At 39.3% G+C, this 26,846-nt stretch overlaps 3 protein-coding genes across 4 annotated transcripts in view; 2 read left to right on the forward strand and 1 right to left on the reverse strand.

Annotated features, from left to right (window-relative positions):
- Nucleotides 1-2,169: 2,169 nt before the first annotated feature.
- ppa1a (inorganic pyrophosphatase 1a) lies at nt 2,170-7,776 on the forward strand. Its single transcript, XM_049564332.1, has 11 exons — nt 2,170-2,488; nt 2,692-2,756; nt 4,334-4,387; nt 4,653-4,772; nt 4,849-4,935; nt 5,025-5,151; nt 5,250-5,377; nt 6,724-6,809; nt 7,032-7,101; nt 7,448-7,487; nt 7,575-7,776. The coding sequence occupies exons 1-11, from the start codon at nt 2,428-2,430 to the stop codon at nt 7,601-7,603; spliced, it is 867 nt and encodes a 288-aa protein (XP_049420289.1). The 5' UTR covers nt 2,170-2,427; the 3' UTR covers nt 7,604-7,776.
- Nucleotides 7,777-10,148: 2,372 nt separating this feature from the next.
- sar1aa (secretion associated, Ras related GTPase 1Aa) lies at nt 10,149-19,671 on the forward strand. The gene is made up of 7 exons (XM_049564334.1): nt 10,149-10,192; nt 12,677-12,749; nt 13,084-13,203; nt 13,711-13,776; nt 15,954-16,057; nt 16,158-16,289; nt 16,375-19,671. Exons 2-7 carry the CDS (start codon nt 12,692-12,694, stop codon nt 16,489-16,491), a joined length of 597 nt encoding a protein of 198 aa, XP_049420291.1. The 5' UTR covers nt 10,149-10,192; nt 12,677-12,691; the 3' UTR covers nt 16,492-19,671.
- Nucleotides 19,672-23,738: 4,067 nt separating this feature from the next.
- Nucleotides 23,739-26,846, reverse strand: part of LOC125881245 (testican-2-like) — a 78,961-nt gene continuing 75,853 nt past the window's right edge. For both annotated transcript variants that reach the window (XM_049564329.1, XM_049564330.1), the window contains exon 10: nt 23,739-26,223. In XM_049564329.1, coding sequence (XP_049420286.1) covers nt 26,078-26,223 — 146 coding nt within the window. In that variant the 3' untranslated portion in view covers nt 23,739-26,077. The remainder of the gene's footprint in view (nt 26,224-26,846) is intronic.

A 26,846-nucleotide genomic window follows, 5' to 3' on the forward strand; every position in this document is an offset into this window, starting at 1 on the left:
TGCTGATCATCTATAAACCAGAGGAAACTACAGTCATTTTATTTTTGCTCCTGTTACACTGTTAGTGTACAGATGTATATATCTGGCTCTCCGTCGGTAGTTATGTTCACTGTACAATTTCTCCACATAAACAGCTCATTGTTAATAATTTCGATATGATCGAATAAATGCTACATTTACACTATATTACTACTAATAAAATTTATTTGGTACAGCACCTATCACAGAAATGATGTTCAGAAAGTGCTTCACAAATCACAATCAAACAATTAAACAATAAAACGCCCAAACAATTAAAAAAAAGGCAATATCCTCCTGAGATCCTGTGTCCTCGTATGAGGACATCACATTTTGGGTTTACTTAAACTTATACTTCATTCTATTTAACTTAGACCTGTTGTCCTCATTTGTGGACACTTTTTTGTTCTATCTAGTGGTAGTAAAAGCATGATACAGTAATGCCATGTAAACACAAGATGGCAGCCATCTCTGCCAAGACAGTCGGTGACACAAAAGTGGATAGGGTCCAAAACCTGATCACATTTTATGGTTGAAACTTGTTTATTTATGATTAATAATGTTTGTAGTTTGATATGGCAACAGTCTTGACCAATTTTAGCAACAGTAACAAGATAAGACACTATTAGTTAGTAAGTACTCAATTGAGGACATTGGGACTTTATTGATGTCTTGTTTCAAGACATTTGGACTTTATTATCATCTCGTTTGAGGACACTGGGGATTTACTATAAGGAGTTGTTTGACATCCAGTCCTCGATGGCAATCAGGCAACAGTTTTGAAGAACAGCAAATTTGTCGGTGCTAACAGGCTTAAATTACACATACAGTTGAATGTCGTCAGCATAATAGTGAATACGATATACCGGATGTGAACTGCCTGATAATTTGACCTAGTGGAAGCATGTATAAAGCAAATAATATATGACATAATATAGGCCTAAGACAGAGCCCTGAGGCACACCACAGGAAAGAGCAATAGTATGAGAGCTGAAAGAACCAAGAGACACAGAGAAACCTCTATCTGAAAGGTAGAACCAGTCAAGTGCACTCCCAGAGACACCACCTCACTGTCTGAGCCTTTCAATCATAATACAATCTACAGTATGGAAAGCTGCACTGAGATCCAACAGCACCAAAACAACAGGACCGAGACCTTCTGGAAGAGGTGGTCTCAGTCCAGTTACAAACAAACTCTGGTGCGGTTTGTTCCAAACCAACTGCAGTCACATGACACATTGTTTGGGTTAAACATGAGCATGTTACAGTCCTGGAGGATTATTAATGTGCACCTCCTCCTGTACTGCCTTAATATGCACATTCAGCACATCCAATGCATCAAAACATTGTTTTCTAGTTGGAGCCGCGCCTCGTTTTCAAACTGTATGGTTTGACTAAAATGAACAATGACAGCAATATAGTCCACGATGAGCAGCGCTAAAATCAACCTGCGTAGTTGTCCCTCCATTGTGACATTAGAAAGTGTCACATTTATCTTGCAAGTGTACTCTTCTTCAACGTTTTGTTTTACTTCCGCTTGTAAATGCTGCCGTGAGAACAGGCAATTATGCAACTTTGTAACAAAATAAGTCCCTGATTCAGACCAAAGCAAGACAACTCTAGGTCTGAAAGCACCCAAGGTCATCTGAGACTCTATATTATATCATCAGGTTTTGTATAAATGGGTCCCATATAATACAAAAACAGACAAAATTCTTTTGTACAAAAGCTCAAAATGGAAGCCTGCAGTCATAGATTCACAGATGGTAGTTGGTTACAGTATTATTCAGCGTTTGTAACATGACAAGTGCAATAAAATGCCATTCATTACCATCAAAATACCTGAAGGAAGGATGAATTTCAAGCCACATAATTCTATACATAATGTTTCTAAAAATAGGCCTGTGAATGTGTTATCAAATAGTCAAGAAGTCACAACGCGGGCACACCACCTAATCCTGCCTCGTTAATTGGTTTACAGCTAACGCCAGTCAGCTCCATCTGTTTATGTCTGAAAAGAGCTCTGGAGAGCCACAGCTTACCGGGAAAACAAATCACATGCAAACTTCACAGCCATGTTGCAGAATGCATGTGGCAGCCATGGAGAGGGATTAGCTGTTGATTGCTATTCTGGGCAATTCTGCTTGTTTCTGTTTGTTCACGCTTGTAAGGTACAGATGCCAATGATGGATGTGATCTGAATTCACAGAGGGACATACAGGAGGCAGCTCTGTCATCTGGCCTTCACACTTCCTGTTGTCACATGCATGTGGCTGTCAGGTCGCTTGGCTTAAGCAGTGCGCATGCCTGCTCCCTCTGTTTCAATGACTGCCTGTCAGTCAGGAGCTTCTTAGTCCTGCTGGATTAGTGCACAGACCACAGTGGGAGAGTGTGACAGCAACAATAGACATGAGTGTGACCATCGAGGAGAGGGGCAGGCCCAACACCCTGGACTACAGGGTGTTTTTCAGTAAGTGCAGCTCTTTGAATCAACTGTGTGTGAATGGGGAACATTAGTGTTTATGTGCTCGTTAACTTGTGGCTATGTAGCAACTGTAATAGCTGTGCTGTCAAGTTATCGTAGAGCTTTGTGAAGGAATCTCACACTTTGTAGTTCCTCATTGTGATAAATCAAAAAACACAGAGTTAAAATTGCATTACTCCTCTTCATAGAAAACTCTGAGGGCAAATACATCTCTCCGTTCCATGACATACCCATCTACGCAAATGAAGCAGAGGTGAGCATCATGTGTCACACTTAATACTGCATGTTTTGTCTGTAAAAAGTAGAGCTGTATTTGTAACTTTTTTATTTGCTGGTGCTGTACTATTACAGTATGTTACATGCTCATTCAAATCTTGCAAATCAGTAGTTGCCTACCTACTATTTGATGTTTCAAAGGTGTAAATATGATGTCCAGCTGACCAAAACTCTACTCAAAGCGTTAATCTTTATATTGATTTTATCTGCAATGGTGGACAGATGCTTAACCCTGTAACACCCGAGGGCCAAACATGAGTGCACTGTCAGTGTGCGTCCTTAACTGACCTTTTGTAACTGTAAGACGACAGCAGTGGGCCACTGGTGAAAAAAGGCCATTGTTTGCCTGTCATAGATCTAGAGCAGAGGTCCTCAACGTTCTTCTTAGGTCAAAAGAAGACTGAGCAGGGACCCCCTACTATATGTAAAACTGACTTTGGGTCTTTGCTCATTTGCACCTGCCTGTAGCTGCTAAATCACCCGAGGCCTGTACTGAGAAGCAGGATTTGGGGTTAGCGAGGTAACTTCAGGGTTAATTCTGGGTTTTCAGTACTAGGAAGCTGGTTCTGTTTTTACCGGGATAAATCACCATGGTAACTTATGCAGAACAGCTAACCTGCTCCAAAACAGGTTAACTTCAGAGTATCGGATCAACACCCCGACCTCTAATAATCCACACACTGTTAACTGGCTCTCATTTTTATACATGCAACATTTAGGTCAGATAGACCTCATCAGTCATTAACCAGGCTGCTTTTCCACCTTTTACTCTGGTGGCAGAAACAGTCTGGCATCAGACTGTTGATGTCACGAAAAGATATCCAGGGTAAGTTGAACCAGCTTCATAGTCCAGACCTTAAGAGTTGTAGCATGGCTATGTGCGTTAGCCTCGCCCTCTGCACTTTCACTAGTTGTTTCTGAGGTGGACGGTGTATCAGAGCCTCTTGCTCAAAACGTTACAGAAATACTCATTAGGGCTCACAAGAAAGTCTGTACACTTGGAATAATAATGCAGCCAATACACCAATATGTTTCAATAGTACATAACTGTTAGCTATAGCTCACCTCACTGTTATGTATAAGTGCAATGATTTAGTGTTAGCTAGCTCACATGACATGGGTGACAGCCTATCATCATGGTTGTGTACTGTAAATGCAATGGGTTTTTTGTTTGTTGTATAGGCCAATTTATCTTTGCTAATAATACATTGGATTTTGTGGAAAAAAACAAACAAACTTAAATTATCAAACAATAATCTGACGGCCCCCTGCAGTAGCTGCATGGACCCTCTAGGTGTCCCGGACCCCCTGTTGAAGACCCAGGTTTTAGAGTGTTATATTAGCAATCCGGTATTTTTTCCATTCCTTTCAACATCTGCTCAAGCTCAGGTTTTGTATAGATATGGCACTGCAAAGCTTAGGCCTGTCTTTTAATCAGCTATCAGTCACTGTTACGTAGGTCTGACATAACTAAGTTCCATATAAATACATTTAAAAACAGGAAATACAATTCATCCTTGGTTTAACAAAACTGTATTTCTGATCATCTTGCAGAATATTTTTCACGCCATTGTGGAGGTCCCAAGATGGACGAATGCAAAAATGGAGGTATATATACATATATTTACAAATTATCACTGTATTCATTTATTATGTCAATGCATGGTCCCTCCTGATACTCAGCTCATACATTGGAAATGTTTCAATAGTTTTAATAGTAACTGACTGTACTTGTTAAAGTATGTGTGTATGGTCATAGAGCTATGTTTAATCTCAAGATTTGATCCCTACATTATCAAATAATAATAATAATAAAAAAAATAGCTGCCCTGTAATGTTTCAGTTGAAGTTGATGTGACTGTCTGTCGATCAGATTGCCACCAAGGATCCTCTCAATCCACTGAAACAAGACGTGAAGAAGGGGAATCTTCGTTATGTAGCCAATGTGTTTCCTCACAAAGGCTACATCTGGAACTATGGAGCTATTCCACAGGTACAATTTATATTCAAACAACAGATAACCAGACTGTGTCTCTGCTCCATCAAACATGAGCTTTCTGTTTTCACAGACGTGGGAAGACCCAAACCACAAGGACAGTGACACAGGCTGCTGTGGAGACAATGATCCTATTGATATATGTGACATAGGGAATAAGGTACGACTCCAGTGAGGTGCTTTGAAGAGACTGCCAGATTTAAGTTCAACGGTTTGCAGCTTTTCCAAAAATGTGTCTTTGGTTCTCAGGTGTGCTCTCGGGGGGAAATAATCAAAGTGAAGGTGTTGGGAACTCTGGCTTTGATCGATGAGGGTGAAACAGACTGGAAGGTCATTGTGATCAATACTGAGGACCCTGAAGCCGCCGACTTTAACGGTATAAATAACCTGCAACAAAAGAGGAAGAAAATCTTCCATCACTTCCACCAGTTATTCTGGATTTTAGAGCTCTCCTTTACTGTTGATATGTTGCAGATATTGATGATGTAAGACGACTTAAACCTGGATACCTGGAAGCAACTGTTGACTGGTTCAAACGATACAAAGTCCCAGATGGGAAACCTGAAAACCAGTTCGCTTTCAACGGAGAGTTCAAGGACAGGGTACACCTTTTACACTAGTACTACAATATTTGGGCTTTATTTTTTAAAATGTTAGGACATGTTTTTAAACTTTAGACTATTGATTTGACTGATCTTTTTATTTTTAAAATGATTAAACAAAGAAATGAAAAGTATGGAAGCCCATTTCCACCAGTGTGATAAAAAAAGAGCCTATGAGTCCTTAAAATTAGACACTTCTCAAAATGACTTATGTATCTTAAAATAATGATGTAGTATAAGAAAATAATGAGAAAGTTTCTCAAAACATGACTTGGAATTTGAAAATAATGAGAAACTTTCTCAAAACATGACTTAGAATTTGAAAATAATGAGAAACTTTCTCAAAACATGACTTAGAATTTGAAAATAATGGGAAACTTTCTCAAAACATGACTTAATATCACAAAAATAATGGGAAACTTTCTCAAAACATGACTTAGAATTTGAAAATAATGGGAAACTTTCTCAAAACATGACTTAGAATTTGAAAATAATGGGGAACTTTCTCAAAACATGACTTAATATTACAAAAATAATGGGAAACTTTCTCAAAACATGACTTAATATCACAAAAATAATGGGAAACTTTCTCAAAACATGACTTAGAATTTGAAAATAATGGGGAACTTTCTCAAAACATGACTTAATATTACAAAAATAATGGGAAACTTTCTCAAAACATGACTTAATATCACAAAAATAATGGGAAACTTTCTCAAAACATGACTTAGAATTTGAAAATAATGAGAAACTTTCTCAAAACATGAATATCTGAAAAATTATCAGAAACCTTCTCAAAATAACATAATGACATAATATCTCAAAATAATGAGATACTTTCTCAAAATGTGACTTAATATCTCAAAATAATTCTCAAGATAATGACTTAGTATTTGAAAATAATTAGAAACTTTCTTAAAAAGTGACTTAATATCTCAAAATAATGAGAAACTTTCTTGAAATAATGACTTAGTATCTCAACATAATAAGAATAACAACTTTGTACTCTCATTATTTTGAGATACCAAGTCATTATTCTGAGAATGTTTCTTATTACCTGAGATACAAACGGATAATTTTGAAATAATTAAGATTTTTTTTTTCGAGAAAACGTTTCATTATAATAACTTAAAGGATTTTTTTGGTGGAAATGGGCTTCCACAAGAACAGGTTATATCAATGTAATGAAACATTTTCAAGGTGAAAATTAGAAATAAAATGTTTAGACTGCTTAATTTGTTTGTTAAGCAAATATACTCTAGTTTTTACCCAATATATTGATACTTTCTTGGAGTAAAGAGATGAGAAAAATCTGTCATTTGGTTATTGTGACTTTTGTTTTCCAGGACTTTGCCATTAAAACAGTGAAGAGCACCCACGAGTTTTGGAAGGCACTGATTTCTAAGAAGACTGATGCTGGCGAGTTAAACTGGTGAGGACTTACGCTCCATTACGCAGACAGTAAAGGCTATAAATGCTATTTGTGATATTTCCTGCCATAACAAGCTTGAGATAAATATCAAGGATGCTGAGTTTGAGTGAGCTAAATCATAATCCTGCAGCTGCTCAGTTAATGAGCTGTTTAATACTTTTTTATTGTTGTAAATATTTGCCTCTCTGAAACTTTCTTTGTTTTATCTCTTACTTGAATCAGCATGAACACCAGTGTGTCAGACAGTCCGTTCTGCTGCTCCGCTGGGGACGCAGAGGCTGTGGTTAAGTCTGTAAGTCCATTTTTTATTATTAAATTCACATAACAGCTCAATCCCTACTTTAATGAGATTAGAAATGACAAACATAACAGTGTGCTGGATAACCTGGTGACACACAAAGCCCTCAGACAAAGAGAGAGGATCATTAGTGAAGCAGTTCGCGCTAACTGATTCATTTGGCAACATCAGGTCATTGGTTTTCAGTTCAGACAGAAACCAGCATTTCATCTCTCTCACAAAATGCAAAACAGACCCCCGATATATCACAGCAGTTAATTAGTCCAAAACATCTCAGCAGCACATGTGTATTGCTCATTACCTCCCAGCTGCATTTATGAAGCCAAAATATCTCTTACAGGCGTGTGCTTTTGGAGGCGAAGATCCCATTCCAAGCTCAGGTGGGTGTTTGCACATTTATCTGTTTTATCGCAGCTACTTTATGTTGCTACTTGTGCAAGTCACACATATACTCAATTATTTTTCAGTGGACAAATGGTTCTACTATGAGAAGTAAGAAGAAAAGCCCGAGCAGGAACCTCCATCCTTTCATTCATCTGGTTTCAACACATCAGAGCAGCACATGAAGTGGACTGGATTTATATTTCATGTCACATTTACTCGCTTCTTTGTTCACACTTGAATGTCTGATGCTGTTGTGTGATTGTGGCACCGTATTATGTTTAAGTTACTGGATAGCAGCCTGATTTCAGGCTTGACAGAACATCACAATAAACCATGCTAAAAGCCAGGGTACTGATTTTATTGCCTCTTGTCATTATCACATAAGGCTTGAGCCCCAGAATATGGATCTCAAGTGTCTGCAGCCTTTGAAATACATACACTCATTTCTGTACAGTCCTCCATCCAATAATGCATGCGGACAATAGAATTAACTGCACTACTGCGTATGGGCAATTACAATAAATGATGTATTGTTCCTAAAATGTAATAGCTACTTAACAGTACAAATTACCGGTTATTAAAGTCCGTGGCTGTGAGAGGATGATCCCCATGGGGTGCTTCTGTAGGCTGCAATTAAACAATAGGCTCCAACAACCACCAGAGGCCTTCACAGTGTGGAGAGAAAATATGGTTACAACTGATAAAAGTGTTGTTTTATAGCTAGCAGGATAAAAACATGATCTGTTTTCCTGCTGAAATTACACCTGCTGTAACTGCATGACAATTGATTTTAATTACTGCCTGATGCGACTGCTTTCAAAGGATAAAAGTGATGCATTTTAAAGCTTTGGTGTGGAAGGTTTAAGGGGATATATTGGCAGAAATGGAATATAATACAGTAAGTATGTTTTCTTTAGTGTGTAATCACCTGAAAATAAGAATCCTTGTGTATTCGTTAACTTAGAATGAGCAGTTTATATCTGCTAAGGGAGTGGATCCATGCCACAGATCGCCAGGTTGCACCGCTATGCTTCTGTAGCCCAGAATGAACAAACCAAACACTGACTCTAGGTAGGGTCATTCAGGTGTTCGTGTTGGCCACCGTAGTTCACAGACTCTCCATAAAGAGAATGTTGGAAAAACACTTATTTTTAAAAATGTAAAATCCCTTTTTTTTAAGTGTTTTCACCGGTTTAAATCAGCGGGTCAGTTTGTTTGGGAGAGGAAGAGACCTCTGCAGATACTTCAGCTCCAGGTAAAAACCTTCCGAATGTCTGGATCTGAAGTTATCAGAGAAACAAGGTGTGCACACATTACCAGGTGCTGGGCTAGCGGCCTGTCTGCAACATGCAAAACTGCATCGGAGAAACACTGATTTGTAACATGAATTGCTTTACTCAGTGTATTCACCAGTTTAAATAACTGGGTCCATTTGTTTTTGTGAGGGAGGGACTTCTGCTGAGAATTCGGCTCATGGTAAAAAACCTCCTGAGCGTCTGGATCAGAAATAAAGTGAGCACGTATGTAGTTTTCAGAGACAACTCGGGAGCATGGGCTAATGGCCTGTCTGTGATGTGCCAAACAGGGTAGCAAAAACACCTGTTTATAACATTAAACTGCTTTAATCAGTGTTTTTACCAGTTTTAATCACCTGGTCTGTTTGTTTTGGAGAAGACGAGACCTCTGTGGATAATTTGGCAACAATGAACACTGAAGAAAATCTGGAAGAATTTCAGCTGGTTAAAATCTACAATCACCACCACTAGATGCCACTAAATCCCCCTAAATCTCACACACTGTTCCTTTAATGACCGAATGACATTTTTCTCTATAATGGAACGATTAATAACACAGGCTGGCCTGTAAGGGATAGTAAAAGTAAATTTATACACTTTAAAACAATTCACAGATATTACTGGACTCCAGCCAGATTTAAAAAGCTTGGTCTGATTGAATTGACTGAAGCGATGAGTGATGGAAATGTAAAGGTTCGGTACTTTTCTACACCTCATGTGGGACTGTCCCCTGGTTTCCCCATTTTGGACCCGAGTGGTTGGGGTAATCGAAGTGTGGCTGGAACAGCCCTTGTCAAATACGGCATGTTTTTGCCTTCCTGGAGACAAATTTGTTCTACCAGCGGGTGGCGCGTGGATTTTGTACGTGCAGACTACCATGTGAATGTTTTGTATATTTATATTGCAGGATATTTTTGACAAATTTGAAAAATAAAAAAAATGTAATGACGAAAAAACATAATGGAACACTTAGAGAATACACATATGCCTGTTGTCGCGAAATGAAAGTAGGCTTGTACACTATCGCTCTGTGAAATGTGGTGAAGCAGAAATATAAAGCAGCATTAATGGAGGTATTAAAGTAAAGTACAAACGCCTTAAAGTTGTACTTAAGTAGGCTACAGCACTTGAGTAAATGTACTTAGTTATTTTTCATTTATGGTACTGGTTGACACTTGACCTCCTATTAAGAAGCAGCTGCTGGTGTACACCATAGACATATATACGGGTATATGTCTATGGTGTACACTGTTCAGCAAAAAGTCTCATGAGGGCGCTAATGCACCACATTGAACACCAGCTGCGGAATTCTAACGCACGAAGAAGAAAAAGCGGAACTCTGATTGACTGTTTCCAAGGAGACCATTGATACTATTGAGTGCTGGACTGCTGGTCAGTACCGAGAGGTAAGTCAGCTAACGTTAAAGTTAGCGCAGTTTCTATGTAAAGACACAATTGAACATATTGTGCCGTTACCTCAGCCCATAGTGGGTTAGAGCGGAATCGGTAGTCCGTTAAACGCTGCCCTGATGTACGAGACCAGACTCTAGAATGTACCAGAGGTTTAACGTTAAGCTAACATGCTAATGCTAACTAGCTAAAAAACGTCATTTAACGTTACCGTTATGTCGGCTTGCTAGCACGCTGAAACAAGCTAAATACATCAGACACGACTACAGCTTATTGTTGTGATAGTTTGAACATTACATTGTAGGCGAATGTAATTGTCATGTAACAGTACAGCAGAAATGAGCGCTGTTAGATAAGAATGTAACGTTAGCTAAGTTAGCCGCCGATAACGGTGATTATGAACACAGGTGTGTGGAGGCGCTAGCTAAGTTCGAGCTACAGGATCTATCAAGTTCAGTGAAAATAACATTTTACTTACAGGCTAGCAGCCATCTGTTTGAGCTGTGTGTGCAGCTGTAGTGTCATGTCACATCTATGTAGAGCAGGATGTGATAAACACCTGTGTGATGTGATGTAATGTAGCAACAGACCTTTATCACGGCAGACATGTTGACCTGTCATAGCAGAAGAAACACAGGTGAAATAGATTTAGGATCAGCTCACCTACAAGAATTAGAATAGAATAGGAGTCCTTTATTGTCATTTTGTAAATTATATTTTTGTTTCCTCAACATAACAGCTGTAATATCCAGAGTGGAATACCAAAATACAAAAACATGCATGAATAAAACTAAAATAAAACATAAAATGACAGTGCACATACATGTTAACATGGGCAGATGCACATTTCAGACATACATAAGCAGACTAAGCAGACAAAATAAATCAAAATGTAAACATAAGTACACACACACATTCATACAAATAGATGTACATCAGTCACAGTTGTCTATAGCCAATCTACACTGTAGTTTGCTCTGAGTAAGAGTCAACTATGAAACATCACACAGTTTTAGAGTTTCCATATATGTCAGAAATGATTGCCATGTCCTGTTAAATGTATCCGTAGAGCCACCCAGCATGCACCTTTTTTTCCTCCCAGTGTAGAAAACTCATTGGACATGTGTGGGAGACGCCTCCTGCTTCCACTTCATAAGGCATCTAGCAATTAAGGAACCAAAGGCAATAGCATTCAAATAGTGTCTAGGAAGAGGTATGTTCTCGGGAACTACTCCGAAAAATTTGAGTCCAAAAACCACCAATTATCCAATTACAATGACATTTTTAAAAGCTACAGCTGTACATAGTGCAAGTTAAAAGGTACAAACAAGTGACAACCCAGGTACAAACCTTCATCACATCACCAATAAATACAAATAAAATAAATAATAATAATAGTAAGAGGCAGATGTTGTCACTTAATGTATGTAATGTCACCAAGACTAGGATTAAAGATTAGGACAGTTTATGAGGTATGGGAGTTTAGAGTTCTGATGGCCCAAGGAAAGAAACTGTTTATAAGTGTACAGGTACCGCCTGTTGGATGGCAGTAAGGTGAACAGTGAGTAGCCAGGATGGGAGGGGTCCTGTGTGATGTTCCTGGCAATGTAGAGGCACTGGGAGCAGGAGGTGGCCTCCAGGGAGGGCAGAGAGCATCTGATTTTCTCTGCCATGTTTGTTGTTGTTTTAAATGTTATATCTGTGCTTTTCCTGCTTTGACAAGTTATCCCAGAAGAAATTTTTGTTGCTCACTTTAGTCTTCTCTTACTCTCCCCAGAAATAAAATAGCTTCTTATTTGGAGTTTATCAAATTCTGATCAGTTTCTCCTAACCCCCCGAGGAGAAATAAGGAGCAAAAGCATGAATCAGCAGGAGTTCTTTTGCTGCGCTCAGAGGTTGCTCAACAATGAAAACTGATAAAATACACAGACTTGACACTTAATTTTGGTCATTGAGACAAATTTCTGAAATTGTGCGGGCTAATATAGAAGCTAATCAAGTTGTCTTTTGGATTTTAGCGTTATCTCAAGCTGATTATCTCAGACAAATAAAGATTACTGCAGCGACAGAGGAAAAAGAGCATTTTAATATCTTAAATTAGGATCTGGCTGAGGCGAGAGGAAGGCTATTCCTCAGGAGCTGAATTTAAGAAGTATGAGAAAATGGTCAACATCATACATGGTGTCATACAGAGCTCAATTATGTCTAGGAGAAATATACAAGACAAAAAAAGAGATTGTGAATTTTCCTTTCCTCTGGGATGATGTCTGATTTTATTAAACACACTACTTGATGTATGTCCATCCAATTCTATGGCACAATTTTCTGCTTTAATTATGATGGATGTTTTTAATATTCTGTCCACCTTAATTACACATAAGTAGGAGCAAAAATATGCAGTGTCAGAGAAAGCATTTCTATTTTTCTGGCTACTCAGTGCAGTTTTATGTAACAGTAATCTGACTTCTTTCTTGTTTCAGTCAAAAGCCATCAAGATGTCATTTTTATTCGACTGGATCTACAGGGGGTTTAGTAGTGTTTTGCAGTTCTTAGGTAAGTACTGTGTGCAGTTTTGCAACATTTTGAAAGGTAACAGGGAAAGTATTTCACTTTGAGGAAAGGTACTTTTCATTGGCAGCGTTGATATGTAAGTGGTCCAGGTTGGGCTTCATCAAAATAACCTTAAGTCATAAACTAATGCATAGTTTGGTGTATGAAACAGACCACAAAGTCATCTGTAACCACAGAGTATTCTTTCTGAAATGTAGTCACTGCAGTAAAAGTGTTAAGTACGCAGGTTTTTCCAGCTCAGGCATTAAGTAGGACTTGGATTATACTCTTGAACGTTGTGTCTCATTTCTGATACACTTGTGTAATATATCCCCAGGTCTGTACAAAAAGTCTGGGAAGCTGGTTTTCCTGGGTCTGGACAACGCTGGTAAAACAACGCTCCTACACATGTTGAAAGATGACCGACTTGGCCAACACGTGCCGACCCTGCATCCAAGTAAGGAGAGATTCAGATAGTAGTGTGACATCCTGGGTTGACATGTGGTTGGTGTACAGAAAGTACAGCGTATTGCCAACCTTAAAGCTGAAAATTTCCAAGACATGTTTGGCTTTTTGTAGATGTGACTTTATACTTTTTGGGCAGATAGTCATCTGCGATATATGATGATATTCTGGCATCAGTGTGGTAATGATCTCCAATGAAGCTGTGTTTTTTATGGTGGTTTGAAAGTTATATAATGGCTGGTGTTTGTGTTTTTGTGAGTAGTAGAGTATTAAAGTTGTGTTTTAATGTGAGTTTATTGTTCAAAATATAAATACAGCATGAATGATTTCTTCTTTTGTAATAATATTCCATCTGTTTGGGTATATTTCAGCATATTCTCCTCCTCAGTTACATAGACATAGTTATTCGATGACTTATGTAGATGACTGTTTCACTGTTTCTCTGTGTGGGTGAAAAATCACTTGTGAAAAATGAATGTTGTCATCTTTTTCCTCAAAGCATCTGAGGAGCTGTCAATTGGTGGGATGACATTTACTACATTTGATCTGGGAGGACACGTACAAGGTGAGATCTTTTGCCTTTTTGCCAATATTAACACACTATAGGAAGTTTTTACTGCTTTACTGCTTTTTTGCTGTCTCAGATTTTGGTGAAATATCACATCATTAGGCAGGATGTGCACTTCTCAGCCCAGTGTTCTGAAAGTAATTTAAGATTCAGCGTATTAGCTTGTAGATTTTTGTATTGTCACCTCACATCTGCATGGATGTGGTGTACATTATCAGGCTGTCTCATTCATCGCTCTTCGTAAATTTTGTGATGAAACAAAAAAATAGCTGGGATGAGAGAGCTGGCGCTGGGATAAATGGACGTATTTATTGTTGAGTTTGCGTTTTGTTCTGTCTTGTGTATTTGTTGTTGAGTTCTACGTATTTTAAAGGCCCATCCAGGGACAGGCAAATTAGCCTAGACTATAAAAGGGGCTTTCACACCTGCCCTGTTTGGTTCAGCTCAATCATACTCAAGTTCATTTGCACCCTAAGTACGGTTCGTTTCAGCAGGTGTGAACACAGCAGTCACACTCAGGTGCGCATCAAAACAACAGGACCGAGACCCTCTTGAAAAGGTTGTCTCAGTCGGGTTACAAACGAACTCTGGTGCGGTTCGTTTGTGGTGAGAACGTGTTCCGACCTGGATCTGAACCAACTGCAGTCACATGACACATTGTTTGGGTTAAACATGAGCATGTTACAGTCCTGGAGGATTATTAATGTGCACCTCCTCCTGTACTGCCTTAATATGCACATTCAGCACATCCAGTGCATCAAAACATTGTTTTCTAGTTGGAGCCGCGCCTCGTTTTCAAACTGTATGGTTTGACTAAAATGAACAATGACAGCAATATAGTCCACGATGAGCAGCGCTAAAATCAACCTGCGTAGTTGTCCCTCCATCGTGACATTAGAAAGTGTCACATTTTTTATTTTATTTTTTTATATACTTTATTAATCCCCGAGGGGAAATTCAATTTTTCACTCTGTTGTCAATTACACACAGGTCCGAACACACACATGCACAAACTGGACCTATACATGCACTAAGTGGAGAGATGTCAGAGTGGGCTGCCCATGACAGGCGCTCCGAGCGGTTGGGGGGTTCGGTGCCTTGCTCAGGGGCACCTCGGCAGTGCCCAGGAGGTGAACTGGCACCTCTCCAGCTACCAGTCCATGCTCCATATTTTGGTCCAGACAAGGACTTGAACAGGCGACCCTCCGGTTCCCAACCCAAGTCCCTATGGACTGAGCAGCTGTTGCCCACAATTTATCTTGCAAGTAGGGATGGGCAGCACAAGCAAAAACACTATTCGAAAATTGTGGCAACTATTCAACAATTTTTCGACTCAAAGCGGACGTCCACGCACCAGTGACTGCTGACATTTTTACAGGAAACTACAACGCGGAAGTGCGCTCGACTACGAAAGCCCGAATGACTGCGGACATTCCTTGCGAAGTAGTAGTCTCTGCATGTTTCTCCTGTTTGTAGAAGAGCATCAAACTAGCTGGTAGCCCATCTCACACTGCTGTAGCAATCCTATACTGCCCTCGTGCGGTTAGGAGCTGAATTGCATAATAAATAAAGGGGGGAAATAAGATGGCCAATAGTAATAGTCGCATTAAAAAATAGATTTTTCAAAAATAAAACGACTATTCGAAATTCGAAAATCGTGACCCATCCCTACTTGCAAGTGTACTCTTCTTCAACGTTTGGTTTACTTCCTGGATTTTTCCCACATGGAAATTCTGACCAATCAAGAGCAGCTTTCTCCCACAAGGCACTTGATCTGCCATCACCATCAGTTATCTGTGGCTGCCACATGGTGTCTCTCTGCTCCTGCAGCTCCGAAGCATAATTATATTTTTAGAGATTTCAAATCAGCTCTGATGGAGCTTATAAACCTAAAATATTGAACACATTTGAATGGAAATTTAAAGGCAGGAAGTTGTGTCAGTGCTGCTGGGAATTATTTTGAAGAAAGAAGGCACTGCCCCAATAGATCATGAGATGGATGTAGAGGTTAATTTTACAATAATTAACACAGTATTTAATGTGATGGTAAAATGGTGAAGTCATATTGACCTTGTAGAGTCAAATCAAGTATCCTGTAGCTGAGCAGAGCATTCACAATTGCATTAAATAAATTAGGACAGCTCATTAACAAAGTGTTTCCTCTTTGTCAATAGCTCGAAGAGTGTGGAAGAACTACCTCCCGGCTGTGAATGGAGTCGTCTTTCTCGTCGACTGCGCGGATCACGACAGACTCATTGAATCCAAGACTGAACTCGATGTGAGATTAAACATCACCGTCACAAGCTGTTTCCATGGCTCAGCACTGACTGCCTGTTAATGGTGGATTGATGATGATTGTGTCGCTCTCCTGTTTCTAGGCTCTCCTGGGAGACGAGACCATAGTCAATGTTCCAGTGTTGGTGTTGGGTAATAAAATTGACCGCCCTGAGGCCATCAGTGAAGGAGGACTGAGAGGAGCTTTTGCTCTTGATGGTCAAGTTACCGGAAAGGTAGGCGTGTCATGGATCCTGTCTTTGAATTCACAGAAACAATATGATATCGTCCTCCTCATAAATCCGTCTTTGCTATCGACAGGGAAATGTCTCTCTGAAGGAGCTGAATGCCCGGCCGCTGGAGATTTTCATGTGCAGCGTGTTGAAAAAACAAGGCTACGGGGAAGGTTTCAGATGGTTATCACAGTACATGGACTGACACTGAAGCTTAACCAGAGGGGATTTTCTTGACACATTTTCCACAAAGCATGACAAAGACTTTGTCTCCTTGCCAGTGTCAACCAGCCCAAATTTTAAACCACAGTATTCAGAGCATATTAAGATCATATTCTTTTTAACACTGAAAGCATTTATTCAGGATTTAAAGGTTTCTATGCAAACTTTTAAAAGTGGTTCATGGTGAACTGTCCTACCTGTGTTATTAATGTGAGAATTAACTGAGTTGTCTAACTCCATGGCATGTTAATTAGGTTACATCCAAAGGTTACATCATACCTGATTGCAGCATATGAGCAGACATACATTATGCAAGAGCGTAGGTACATACATATCAGTGTTGCATTATTTAGTATGGATAAAACCAGCTGCTCTAGTTGGAATTTATTAAGAAGTCAAGTGATGTAAGTTGAGGACTCGATGGTGAATGTGTAGGGTAGTTTAACGCTTGTCTGACATCTGATTAAAACGGTCAAGTTTAGATTTTAAAATATATAACTAAATACAGGAGATTAATTTCAGTTCATTTAATCTAATGATACGCAGCCACTGCCTTCAAAGCATACAGCCAAAGATGTATGCTAATGACTTTGGGATTAGCAGGGGGAGAGATTGGACTTCAACAAAAGATATCTTCCTTCCACGCTGAGCGCTGAGCCAAAATAACAGAACAAAACATCAGATCCCCTTAGAAACCAAAAAGAGGAGAGAGAGCACATCCCATAAATGAAGGCGCTGAGTAAACTGAGTCAAACTGTCAGTGTCTCGATGGCACTGGCTCGTTTATTTTTGCATCTTTTCCTATATGCGTTGACCCAAAGTGATGCTACTGTACATGCTGCGTTGAAGGCAGCTAAATGGAAGTGGTAGAAATAAGTCTATAACATCTTTGATTCTGGGGTGTCATCTTCAGTGTCTTGGGTACAGGACTCAAAGATAAAATGTTCATACTGAACATAATATGACGTTCAGTGGCTGCTCTTGCTTGATTATACAGGGTTCCCACAGTCATGAAATTCCTGGAAAAGTTTTGAAATTAGAAAAAACTGTTTTCCAAATGGTTTACAATTAACATAATGTTTTAGAAGAGTTTTGAATTTACATTGATTTGGCCTTTGTTTAAGATATGTTCATAAAAATCCCAAAACATGTCGTTAAGCGAAACACGTTCCTTGTATTACCAATTTAAAATCTCGGGACTGTTGAAATGTCACTAGTATAATGTGATATACATAGACCAGGCATCGTGTCATTGCCAAGGCCAAGAAACGCAATGTCGCATCAGAAAAGAAACAGAAAAATGCTGAAAAGCTGTTTTCAACACGTCCTTTCCTAACTTTTGTGGTGTTTGATCTTGCGGGGATGTAGTCATTTTTCTGCCATGGTTCGCATCCTGTAGGCGATATTTTTGTGGGCGTGTTACACCAAAACCTGTTTCCCCCTGGCAATATTTTTGCAAGCGCACCATTGCTGGCACTGCCAAGAACGATTGTGATTGGTTGAAAGAAATAAGCTCAAGCTGGCTGATGGTGTCACCTGCAACTCAGCTGGTCAAATCGACAGTGGCTGGTTTTAGGACATAAAGCACGTCACCTGTTTCTACAGCCAATCAGATTGTAGTGATCAAACTGGATGGGGGAAGCCTGAAGGGGCATGACGGCAATCGGCTTTAATTTATCAAGGTAGCACAAACACTCAGGTTCAGGCAAGGTCGTAAAATAGTTATTAGACATGTCTATGATACTAACCATTAGTAAGAAATAAATGCAGTCAATGCACAAATGCAGCCAAACATGTCAAATTCAAAATGAAGCTTTTGATTTCCTGGTCCAGCTGCGTCTCAACCCTCACCTTTGGTCATGAGTTCTGGGTAGTGATCGAAAGAAGGAGGTTGCTTATACTAGCAGCTGAAATGAGTGTCCTCTGTGAGTCAGCCTGGGCTCATCCTTAGAGATAGGGTAAGGAGCTCAGAGTAGAGCCACTGCTTCTTCGCTGTGAAAGGGGTCAGTTGAGGTGGACATCTATAGGATCTTCAGTTCTCTGTCCCCCACAAAGAGGCACAGCTTTGCTGTTTTGCAAAGTACCCATATGGTCTGGTTTACTGGCATGTGCAGCTAGTTGGCGGGAACGTCTAACAAGCGAGTAAGGCTAGCAAGTGTGAGCAGTTTGCTTATCTCCAAATGCCTGGGAAGTGACCGTTAAACAATGTATGGCTGTATCCCTATTAGGCTTACCCATTTTAAACCACTTCTGTAAAATGAGGCAAAATATTACAGAAAAATATTACAGAAAAGTTGCGAAAATTAATCAGTAAAAAGTGGGAACCCTGATTATATCATGAAGGCTGTGATAATGTATTGCACTTAAAAGTGTCGGGAAGCAATGAAGTAGGATGATCAACTGTACTGTAGCAGAGACAATCTCTGTATGTAGGAGTAGGAAAGAATATATGTAGTTCTGAGCCTGTTAGTTTAAATCGTTAAATTAAATTTTTATTATTTTTTTTCCTTTAACTTAGAGCCTGAGCAATATTTCGGCATGTACTCATCATGTAGGCTGTGTAACAGGGCTGCAGGTGATTTACTTTTTGACTATCTGAGGAGATATGAGAGTGCACTTGCAAACATGCTAACGAAGAATATTTGAGTCCCTGCCTGCATACATTTTTACAATGTCCCGTGTGAATTTGTATCCTCGTTATGAGAAGCTGGAAATGGACGATGGGGAGCAGAAACATTTGATCATCGCACCCCATTTACCGTTTCCTGCGTCCCTCGTTTACAGGGTAACATTTTGAATATTCTGTTAATATATGCAGGGGTGTTTGTGACTGAGATAAAAATATACATAGGAAAGAGATTTTTTTTTACAGGGAATCTTGAGTGTTTACTGAGATGCATGTAAACAAACTGCTTTTCCTTTGAACACTGTTATGAACCAGTCGCTGAACCCCTGTAAATTATGTATAATACAGATGTAAATGTTTGTACAGTAACTGCCGACTAGCTGACACTAATAAAGCACTGGAGTTATTTATAGCTGAATACTTGAAATATTTGGAGCAGTTATCTGTGGTAATAGTTTTAACTTGAAGGATGCACACATAAAGATCTATGTATGTGGTGAGTGGTTCACGTGTAATAAAACCAACTTTGTTTTTGCACTAGATGTGTCATTTTTATGTGTAACTCCAATTAAAACCTCCTTCACACACTTGTATTCCTCATTAAGACAGTTTTTTGTCTGCGTATTAGTGTTCGAGAGGCATTTTTACTCTTAAGGAGTTTAAAGAAATTGTTGAAGAGGGACCAGTTTGTTATTCAAGGCTTGTCACTTCTGGTTATTTGCTCAGCATCTGCTACACACTTTAAGCCTGTCAGAAAAATAAATCAAGTGTAAATGATGCCAGACACATATCTCAAGATAACCCTGTTGAAAAAGATTCAGATATCAGAGGTGGAAAGTGACTAATACTTTAGATTGTCTCTGCTGTTATCAAGTAGTGCCCACCCTGTTGTGGTGTTCCCCCAGGGCTCTATCATGGGTCCCCTATTAGACACTCTTCAGCAGTAACACTATACACTGAAGTTGGCTTATTAAGGAATGACAAAATGCTTTAATTAGGTTTTCCTCTGATTTATGTCATCGAGTAAATAAATCTCTCCATATGTATATATAACATATATATAACCATTAAAATGCAAAGTAATTAATATGGTTAAAACAGCAAGCCTAGGGAGTTAACACTTTCGCAATTAATTGTTTTGTGTACTATATCATAACTTATTTTAGATCAATTTGTTTTTGAGATTTGTATTTTTTTGTTTGGGTGTTTCTCAGGGTCCAGGAAGGATCCTTAAATGGCTGAATTTCAAGGATGCTACATCATAAAATCCTGCCTAATGACTGGTCCAATGTCAAGGATCCTTCAAATTCTACCGAGGACTGAGCCCTTCATTCAGACAATTTTCAAGGATGTATGTGTGTATCCTTAGCAGGTATAAAGAACCCACAATTTTTTGCAAACTGTTTTGCTGGAAATGAAGGCCAGTGGAGCTCGGCAGGATTTAGATAAATATGTCATTTATTTGGATTAATATCTTCAGGTTTTTATCATATAAGCATGAAAAATTATTGACAGAAACCTCTTAATATACATTTTCCAATATGTCCACTGCCAGATAATGAGATTTTTAAAATATTGTCAGATTAAGATAAAACATACCATTTTTTAAATTATTCATTTACAGCAGTGATGGAGTGCTAAGTGCCACAAACGTTTCATTTAGCCTACCTGTTTGTTTGTTTTTAAGTATAATCCAGAAATATATTCTCCCTAAAAGTAATTTGTTCAAATTTTACAACAACATTAGAGAGCGCCAAAATTATCACAGTAGCCTGGAACCCCCTCAATACGCTGAGGGTTAATGACGCTCACCCGGGGACACTCGTTAGCCTGTTCCAATGCGTGTTCATTCAGTGAACACGCGTTGGACTGAATGCTAGGAAGGACTCTTGCCTTCCCTTTGTAGGATCCTTCGTAGAAAGACTTGTCCTCCCAAGGAAGGATCCTTGACTTTGAGAAACACCATTTGATTATACTGCACGAATTGTTTTCGAGTTTGTAAATAGATGTTTTGATTTTTTGTTGTTGGTAAACTCAGTCAGCAAGAATTCGTTCACTGGAGAAAAAGAAAGGTTTTTGTTTTTTTTTTACAAATTCAATGTAACGCAGCGTGAGTAATACACAGATGATAATTTGAGATGTTAAGTGTTGCACATGAAACTCAACTGATAGAGTCATGTTATGTGTTGGCACATCACTGAGGCTTTCCTTTCATTCTCGAACATGGAGAAAGTTGCTTTTATCTCCAGGCTTAGTTATTTGATTCGCTTTGTAGCAACCAGCTATTGCAGCATGTTGCCTCCAGGCTTGTAACACCCTCTGTGAGAAGTAACCTCATTATCCCAATCCTCACTGCCCTTCACTGGGTGCCTGTCGGTGTTAGAGATGATTTTTACTTCTGGATATCTCTCAGCATGTACTTTTAACTTACACAGTTTAGCCCCAGACTTTTACTCATCACTGTAGGATTGCTAATTGTACTCCAGTAAACAGACACAGACCCATTCAGTGCAGATTTTATTGCCCATATGCCCTCTGACAGTGTTGTCTCTCACATTGTGGTCATTTAGTGGTGCACCATTTGGCAACCACTCTGCTGTAATTTGTTCTTCTAGCATGAGGTGGCAGCTGAGCACCAGAATATCTCCAGTAAATATCCCCATCTGCTTCTCAGAGGCTCTGCAGCTCTGACTGTCTTCTTGTTTTTATTCCACTGCAGGCTCCATGATTGTAGATGATGATGATGATGATGATGAAATTGTGTTTTCATAATGCCTTGTTAAACATAGTCACATGTAATTGCGCGCTGTAGCTGGCCTTAACTGTAATAAGCTTAGTAATCAGTGCATCACACACCAGGTGGGACCCAAATGTCATGAGTAGTTGTTTTGTGTTCTACAATATTCATATTTACACCCAGCCTGTGTTTATAAAGCAAAATACTCTGTGAACACATGGATAGGGTGATGCTGGTCATAGTCGGTTCATCTTCGGTATTTGTTTTTTTTGGTTGGTTGATGATTTGTAAGTCACAAGTAAGTCTCAAATCTTTGTGCTCAAAGATTAAAAATCCTGAAGTCAAGTGTCAACTCAAGACTGAAAAGTCCCAAGTAAGTCCCAAGTCAAGTACCAAGTCAAGACTGGAAAGTCCCAAGTCAAGAGCCAAGTCAAGACTGAAAAGTCCCAAGTCAAGATAAAAAAAATCCCAAGACAAGTCCCAAGTCAACACTGAAAAGTCTCAATTAAGTCAAGACTGGAAAGTTCCAAGTCAAGTCCCAACTCATGACTAAAAAGTCCCAAGTAAGTCCCAAGTCAAGTCCCAACTCAAGACTGAAAAGTCCCAAGTAAGTCCCAAGTCAAGTACCAAGTCAAGATTGGAAAGTCCCAAGTCAAGTTTCAACTCGAGAGTGGAAAGTCCCAAGTAATGCCCAAATCAAGTACTGAGTCAAGACTGGAAAGTCCCAAGTCAAGACTGAAGAGTCCCAACTCAAGGCCCAAGTCAAGATTAAAAAAATCCTGAGTCAAGTCCCAACTCAAGACTGAAAAGTCCCAAGTAAGTCCCAGGTCAAGCCTAACATGTCCCAAGTCAAGTGCCAAGCCAAGACTGAAAAATCCCAAATCAAGTCCCAAGTCAAGTCCTGAGTGAAGACTCAAAATTCCCACATCAAGACTGAAAAGCCCCAAGTCCCAAATCACGATAAAAAAAAATCCTTAGTCTTAGTTGTAGGGTTTCAAGTCTTAAACAAGTCATAATGCCCTTTTCACCAATGTAATGCCATTTTAACAAGAGTAAAATATATTACATTTACAAAAATCATGTATGTTTTTTAAAATTTGTACTTATTTGTTAAAACAAGTTTGTTGGAAGTTTTTGTGTCCCTGTCAGTCATTTTCAACCCACACGTTTTGCATAGTGCAACAAAATTATGTTTGGTATTATTTTTTTGACTGTCTCTCAGTAATGTAACGTTAGTTCCTCATGGTTTTTACCTCCAGCTTGATTGGAAGCTGTTGGATTGGTTCAAACTAAGTGGATCATCTTGGAAATCAAATGTAGACTTGCTGGGAATAGTTGATTCAGGAAATGAAATGCCACTTGGCACACTTTTTAAATATAATACTTTTCAATTTTGTATTTCTAAGTCATAAGGCTCAAGTTAAAGTGAAGTCATGAGTCAATGGTGTCAAAGTACAAGTTGAGTTGCAAGTCTTTGTTGATTTTGTCAAGTGTAAAGTCATCCAATTTGTGACTCAGGTCTGACACAAGTCATGTGTCTCGAGTTCACACCTCTGCTGTTTTTAGCTCACAAGCTGGATTTGAAAATGTGTAGCAGCCGAGGTTGGTCAGTGATACATATCCTCTCCTGACTACCTTCCTACAGCGAGGACAATCAACCTGACATTATCTTACAGATTCATTTAATTTCCCCACAGGCGCTTCAGCACAGCGCTTCTTTCTTTATCTAGCAGGATCATAGCAAAATTACTCATCCTTAAATACAGACGGGGATGGTGTGTGACTTGGTGGCACAGTAGCCACATTTCAGCCCAATGTCTCACTGGATGATAATAAAAGATTGAAGTCAACATACAGTTTGGCTCCAGTGCCTTTATTAGTAAAGTGCTCAGCCTAGAAGTACATTCTTATTTACTAACATGCAATACTAAAAACAACCAAATGTCTGGCCTACCAATAGCATGGATGAAGACATGGCAACGATATTCTCATAGAAAAAAATTACAATGTGAATTCAAGTATACACACAAAACTTCAAGTAATGCACACATTTTCTTTTTTTATAAACACAAAATACAGTTTTTCAAGTTGCAAACTATAAATAAAACATAGTTGTGGCACATTCTTTGACATGATTTCAGCAGATGAGAGCGACTAGTGGTTTCTACCGTGGGTGCAGTTTGGGCCATTAAAGTACATTCTACAGGTTTTCAGTAAAAGTACTGGAAATGTAGGTCCTGTATTGTGTGTATAATTTGTGAAGCATGTAAGGTTTAAAAACTGCTATGAGCTGTGGCGCACCTTTATCATTAAGGTAGCATGGAACCGTGGTAACCTGAAAAGCTCGCTTCACAGACCACTTACTCTGGATTTATACACAGAATCAGTTTGGAAATACATAACCACATTGCACTGAACTGTTTTAAAGGAGTAGGTCAAAATTTTAGGAAATACACTTGATGAGAAGATCAATACTACCCTCGGTCTGTATGATAAATATGAAGCTACAGATGGGAAGCTGTTAGATAGCAATAACTGAATATTTTGGCCACTTGAGGGCAGCAGAAACAAGTTGTGAACACAACAGTGACAAATCATTCACAAAAGATTTAAACCAGGATAAACAGTTACTCTGGCTCAGTCCTAAGGAAACAAAATCTGCCAACCAGCACCTCTAAAGCTCACAAATATCTTGTTTGTTTAGTAAGTACAAAGAAATGGCATTTTTGTGGGGTATAACACTCATGGGGAAATAAAGGTGCTATCTGGAACCATACAGGGTTCTTTAGCTTGTCCCCATAGGAGATCCTTTTTGGTTTCTGGTAAAACCTTCAATATAGATTCCACCTGAAACCCTTCAGGAGGATTCTACCCAGAACCCAACATAAGTTGGTTATACCTACTACCATCTGTGAAAGGTGCCACCCAGAACTCCCTATGAGGGGTTTTACAGAGAACCCTTCTATGATGTATTGGGCTCATCCCGAAACCTCTCTGGAAGCTCTGTCCAGAACCTTTCCATTTTGTAATAGTACTAACAACAACCCACTAATACTCATAGTTCACAGTCACATTTTTGGGTGAAGGAGATTTTGTGAAATCACTGCTATTACTACAATCATTACTATTTCAATGTTGCAGTAGGGTTGGGGAATCGAAACTCAAGAATACAAAATGTCAAGTATTGAGTGCCTAAAAAAAATTTCAGCAGACCATGTGGTGTTGTATGGCATGAAGTGATGCTAGAGACATCTACTAAGGCAATACACAAGTAAAATGAAAATATGTAAATATTTGAGGGTGAGGATCTTTTAGCACCCATGCTCTGAACAATCCTTGGAGAACTCTTTCTTCAAAAAAGGGTTCTTTGGATAAAAAGGGTTTGGAATGGAACCCTAAGTCTTACAAAGAACCCTTGATTAACCCGTTTTTGCTGGATCATTCCTTTTCCTGCCATGACTTCCTGGATAGTCCGACACATAACGCTGCATAGTGACAAACATGTTACTGTTACACTGCTACACACGGATTAAACAAGAAGACAGCTATAAGATATAAAATGTTAATTAGTGAGCTTTAGGTGTTTTGGTAGGGTGATTTTTTTAAGCTCCAGACAGAGCCTAGCAACTGTTTACCCATTTCCAGTCTTTATGCTAAGTGAAGCTAACAGTCTCCCTGCTCTAGCTTCATATTCAACACTAGAGAGATATTAAGCTTCTCACAAAACTCTCAACAAGACAACAATCAAGCTAATTTCCCAAAAAGTCAAAATATACCTCTAAATTCTGATCTCTAGTCATTCCAGTGGGGCGGTGGCTCTAATACTGAAGCAGTTCACACGATACAAAATTACTGGTAATCTCTATATGCATAGATGGTGGTTGGGCAATAGGAATTCTGATGGACTTTAGCTACCTATGGCGCAGTAGTCAGTGGGTCCTGCTTTTCCAGGACGGCAAAACAAAAAGCTCTGTTGCTCAAAAAACAGAGATGAGAGAATGAAGCAATTACACATATCTAAGACAAAAACTGGTCATCGTCTCATCCCTGGACCCGCCCGGTACCACATATCCCACCAGGATGACACACAACTCCATGCCTCCCCCGGTTAGATCCCAAAATCTTTTTGCTATGAGGAGAGAGCCATCCCTGTAGATTTTCAGGCCAGCGGCTGTGACTCGGCTCTCCACATGGGGTCAGACAGTTCTACCAGATGTATCCTCCATCGTCTGCCTCGCCCTCCTCCTCTTCCTCCTCTTCCGCTTCCTCTCCGGTGTCCTCTGCCTCCTTCTCCTCTTCGTCCTCCCATCCCACTCCACTCCCAAAATCTCCAGAATATCCCGCCACTTCATCTGGAGAAGGACAAATACACGAGGAATGGTTTTGTCATAATGCCAAAACAATTAGATGACTGACAAGCAAAAAATGCCAAACATTAGCTTATTTTAGCCTCTCACATGTGAAGAATGTTGCAAAATTCAGATGGAGGGCAGGAAGGGATAAATCCATATACTGTGATTTGAAATAGAGGAATGTGACCACATAAAAGGGTTGGATGAACTTGCAGGCAGCTGGCATCGTCAGAAAATTGAAAGCCTATTGGATGTAATCCATACAAAATTAAGAAAAGCAATTTTTCACACAACTTGACCAATTTGGACGAGTGGATGTGATTGTCATTACACATTACCTCGTCCTCCAGACCTCATACTTTACTACCAACCCAACTGCCAGAAAACTGAATGTTTCTGCAAATCATGGATACATTACATTTGTACTTTATTTTGTATCGGATATATTGAAACTTAACATTTGTCAACAACGCTGTGATGAACATGTTGTTAGGGTTAGGCACAAAAACAGTTTAGTTATCCTTAGGAAAAGATCATATTTTGGCTTAAAACACCCACGTTTGGTGGCACAAAAGCTGCCAGAAAAGCAGGGACAGGTCGATGAAATACTCCCAGGTTCCGAG

Source organism: Epinephelus fuscoguttatus, linkage group LG20 (assembly GCF_011397635.1).
Source record: "Epinephelus fuscoguttatus linkage group LG20, E.fuscoguttatus.final_Chr_v1".
NCBI lineage: Eukaryota > Metazoa > Chordata > Actinopteri > Perciformes > Serranidae > Epinephelus > Epinephelus fuscoguttatus.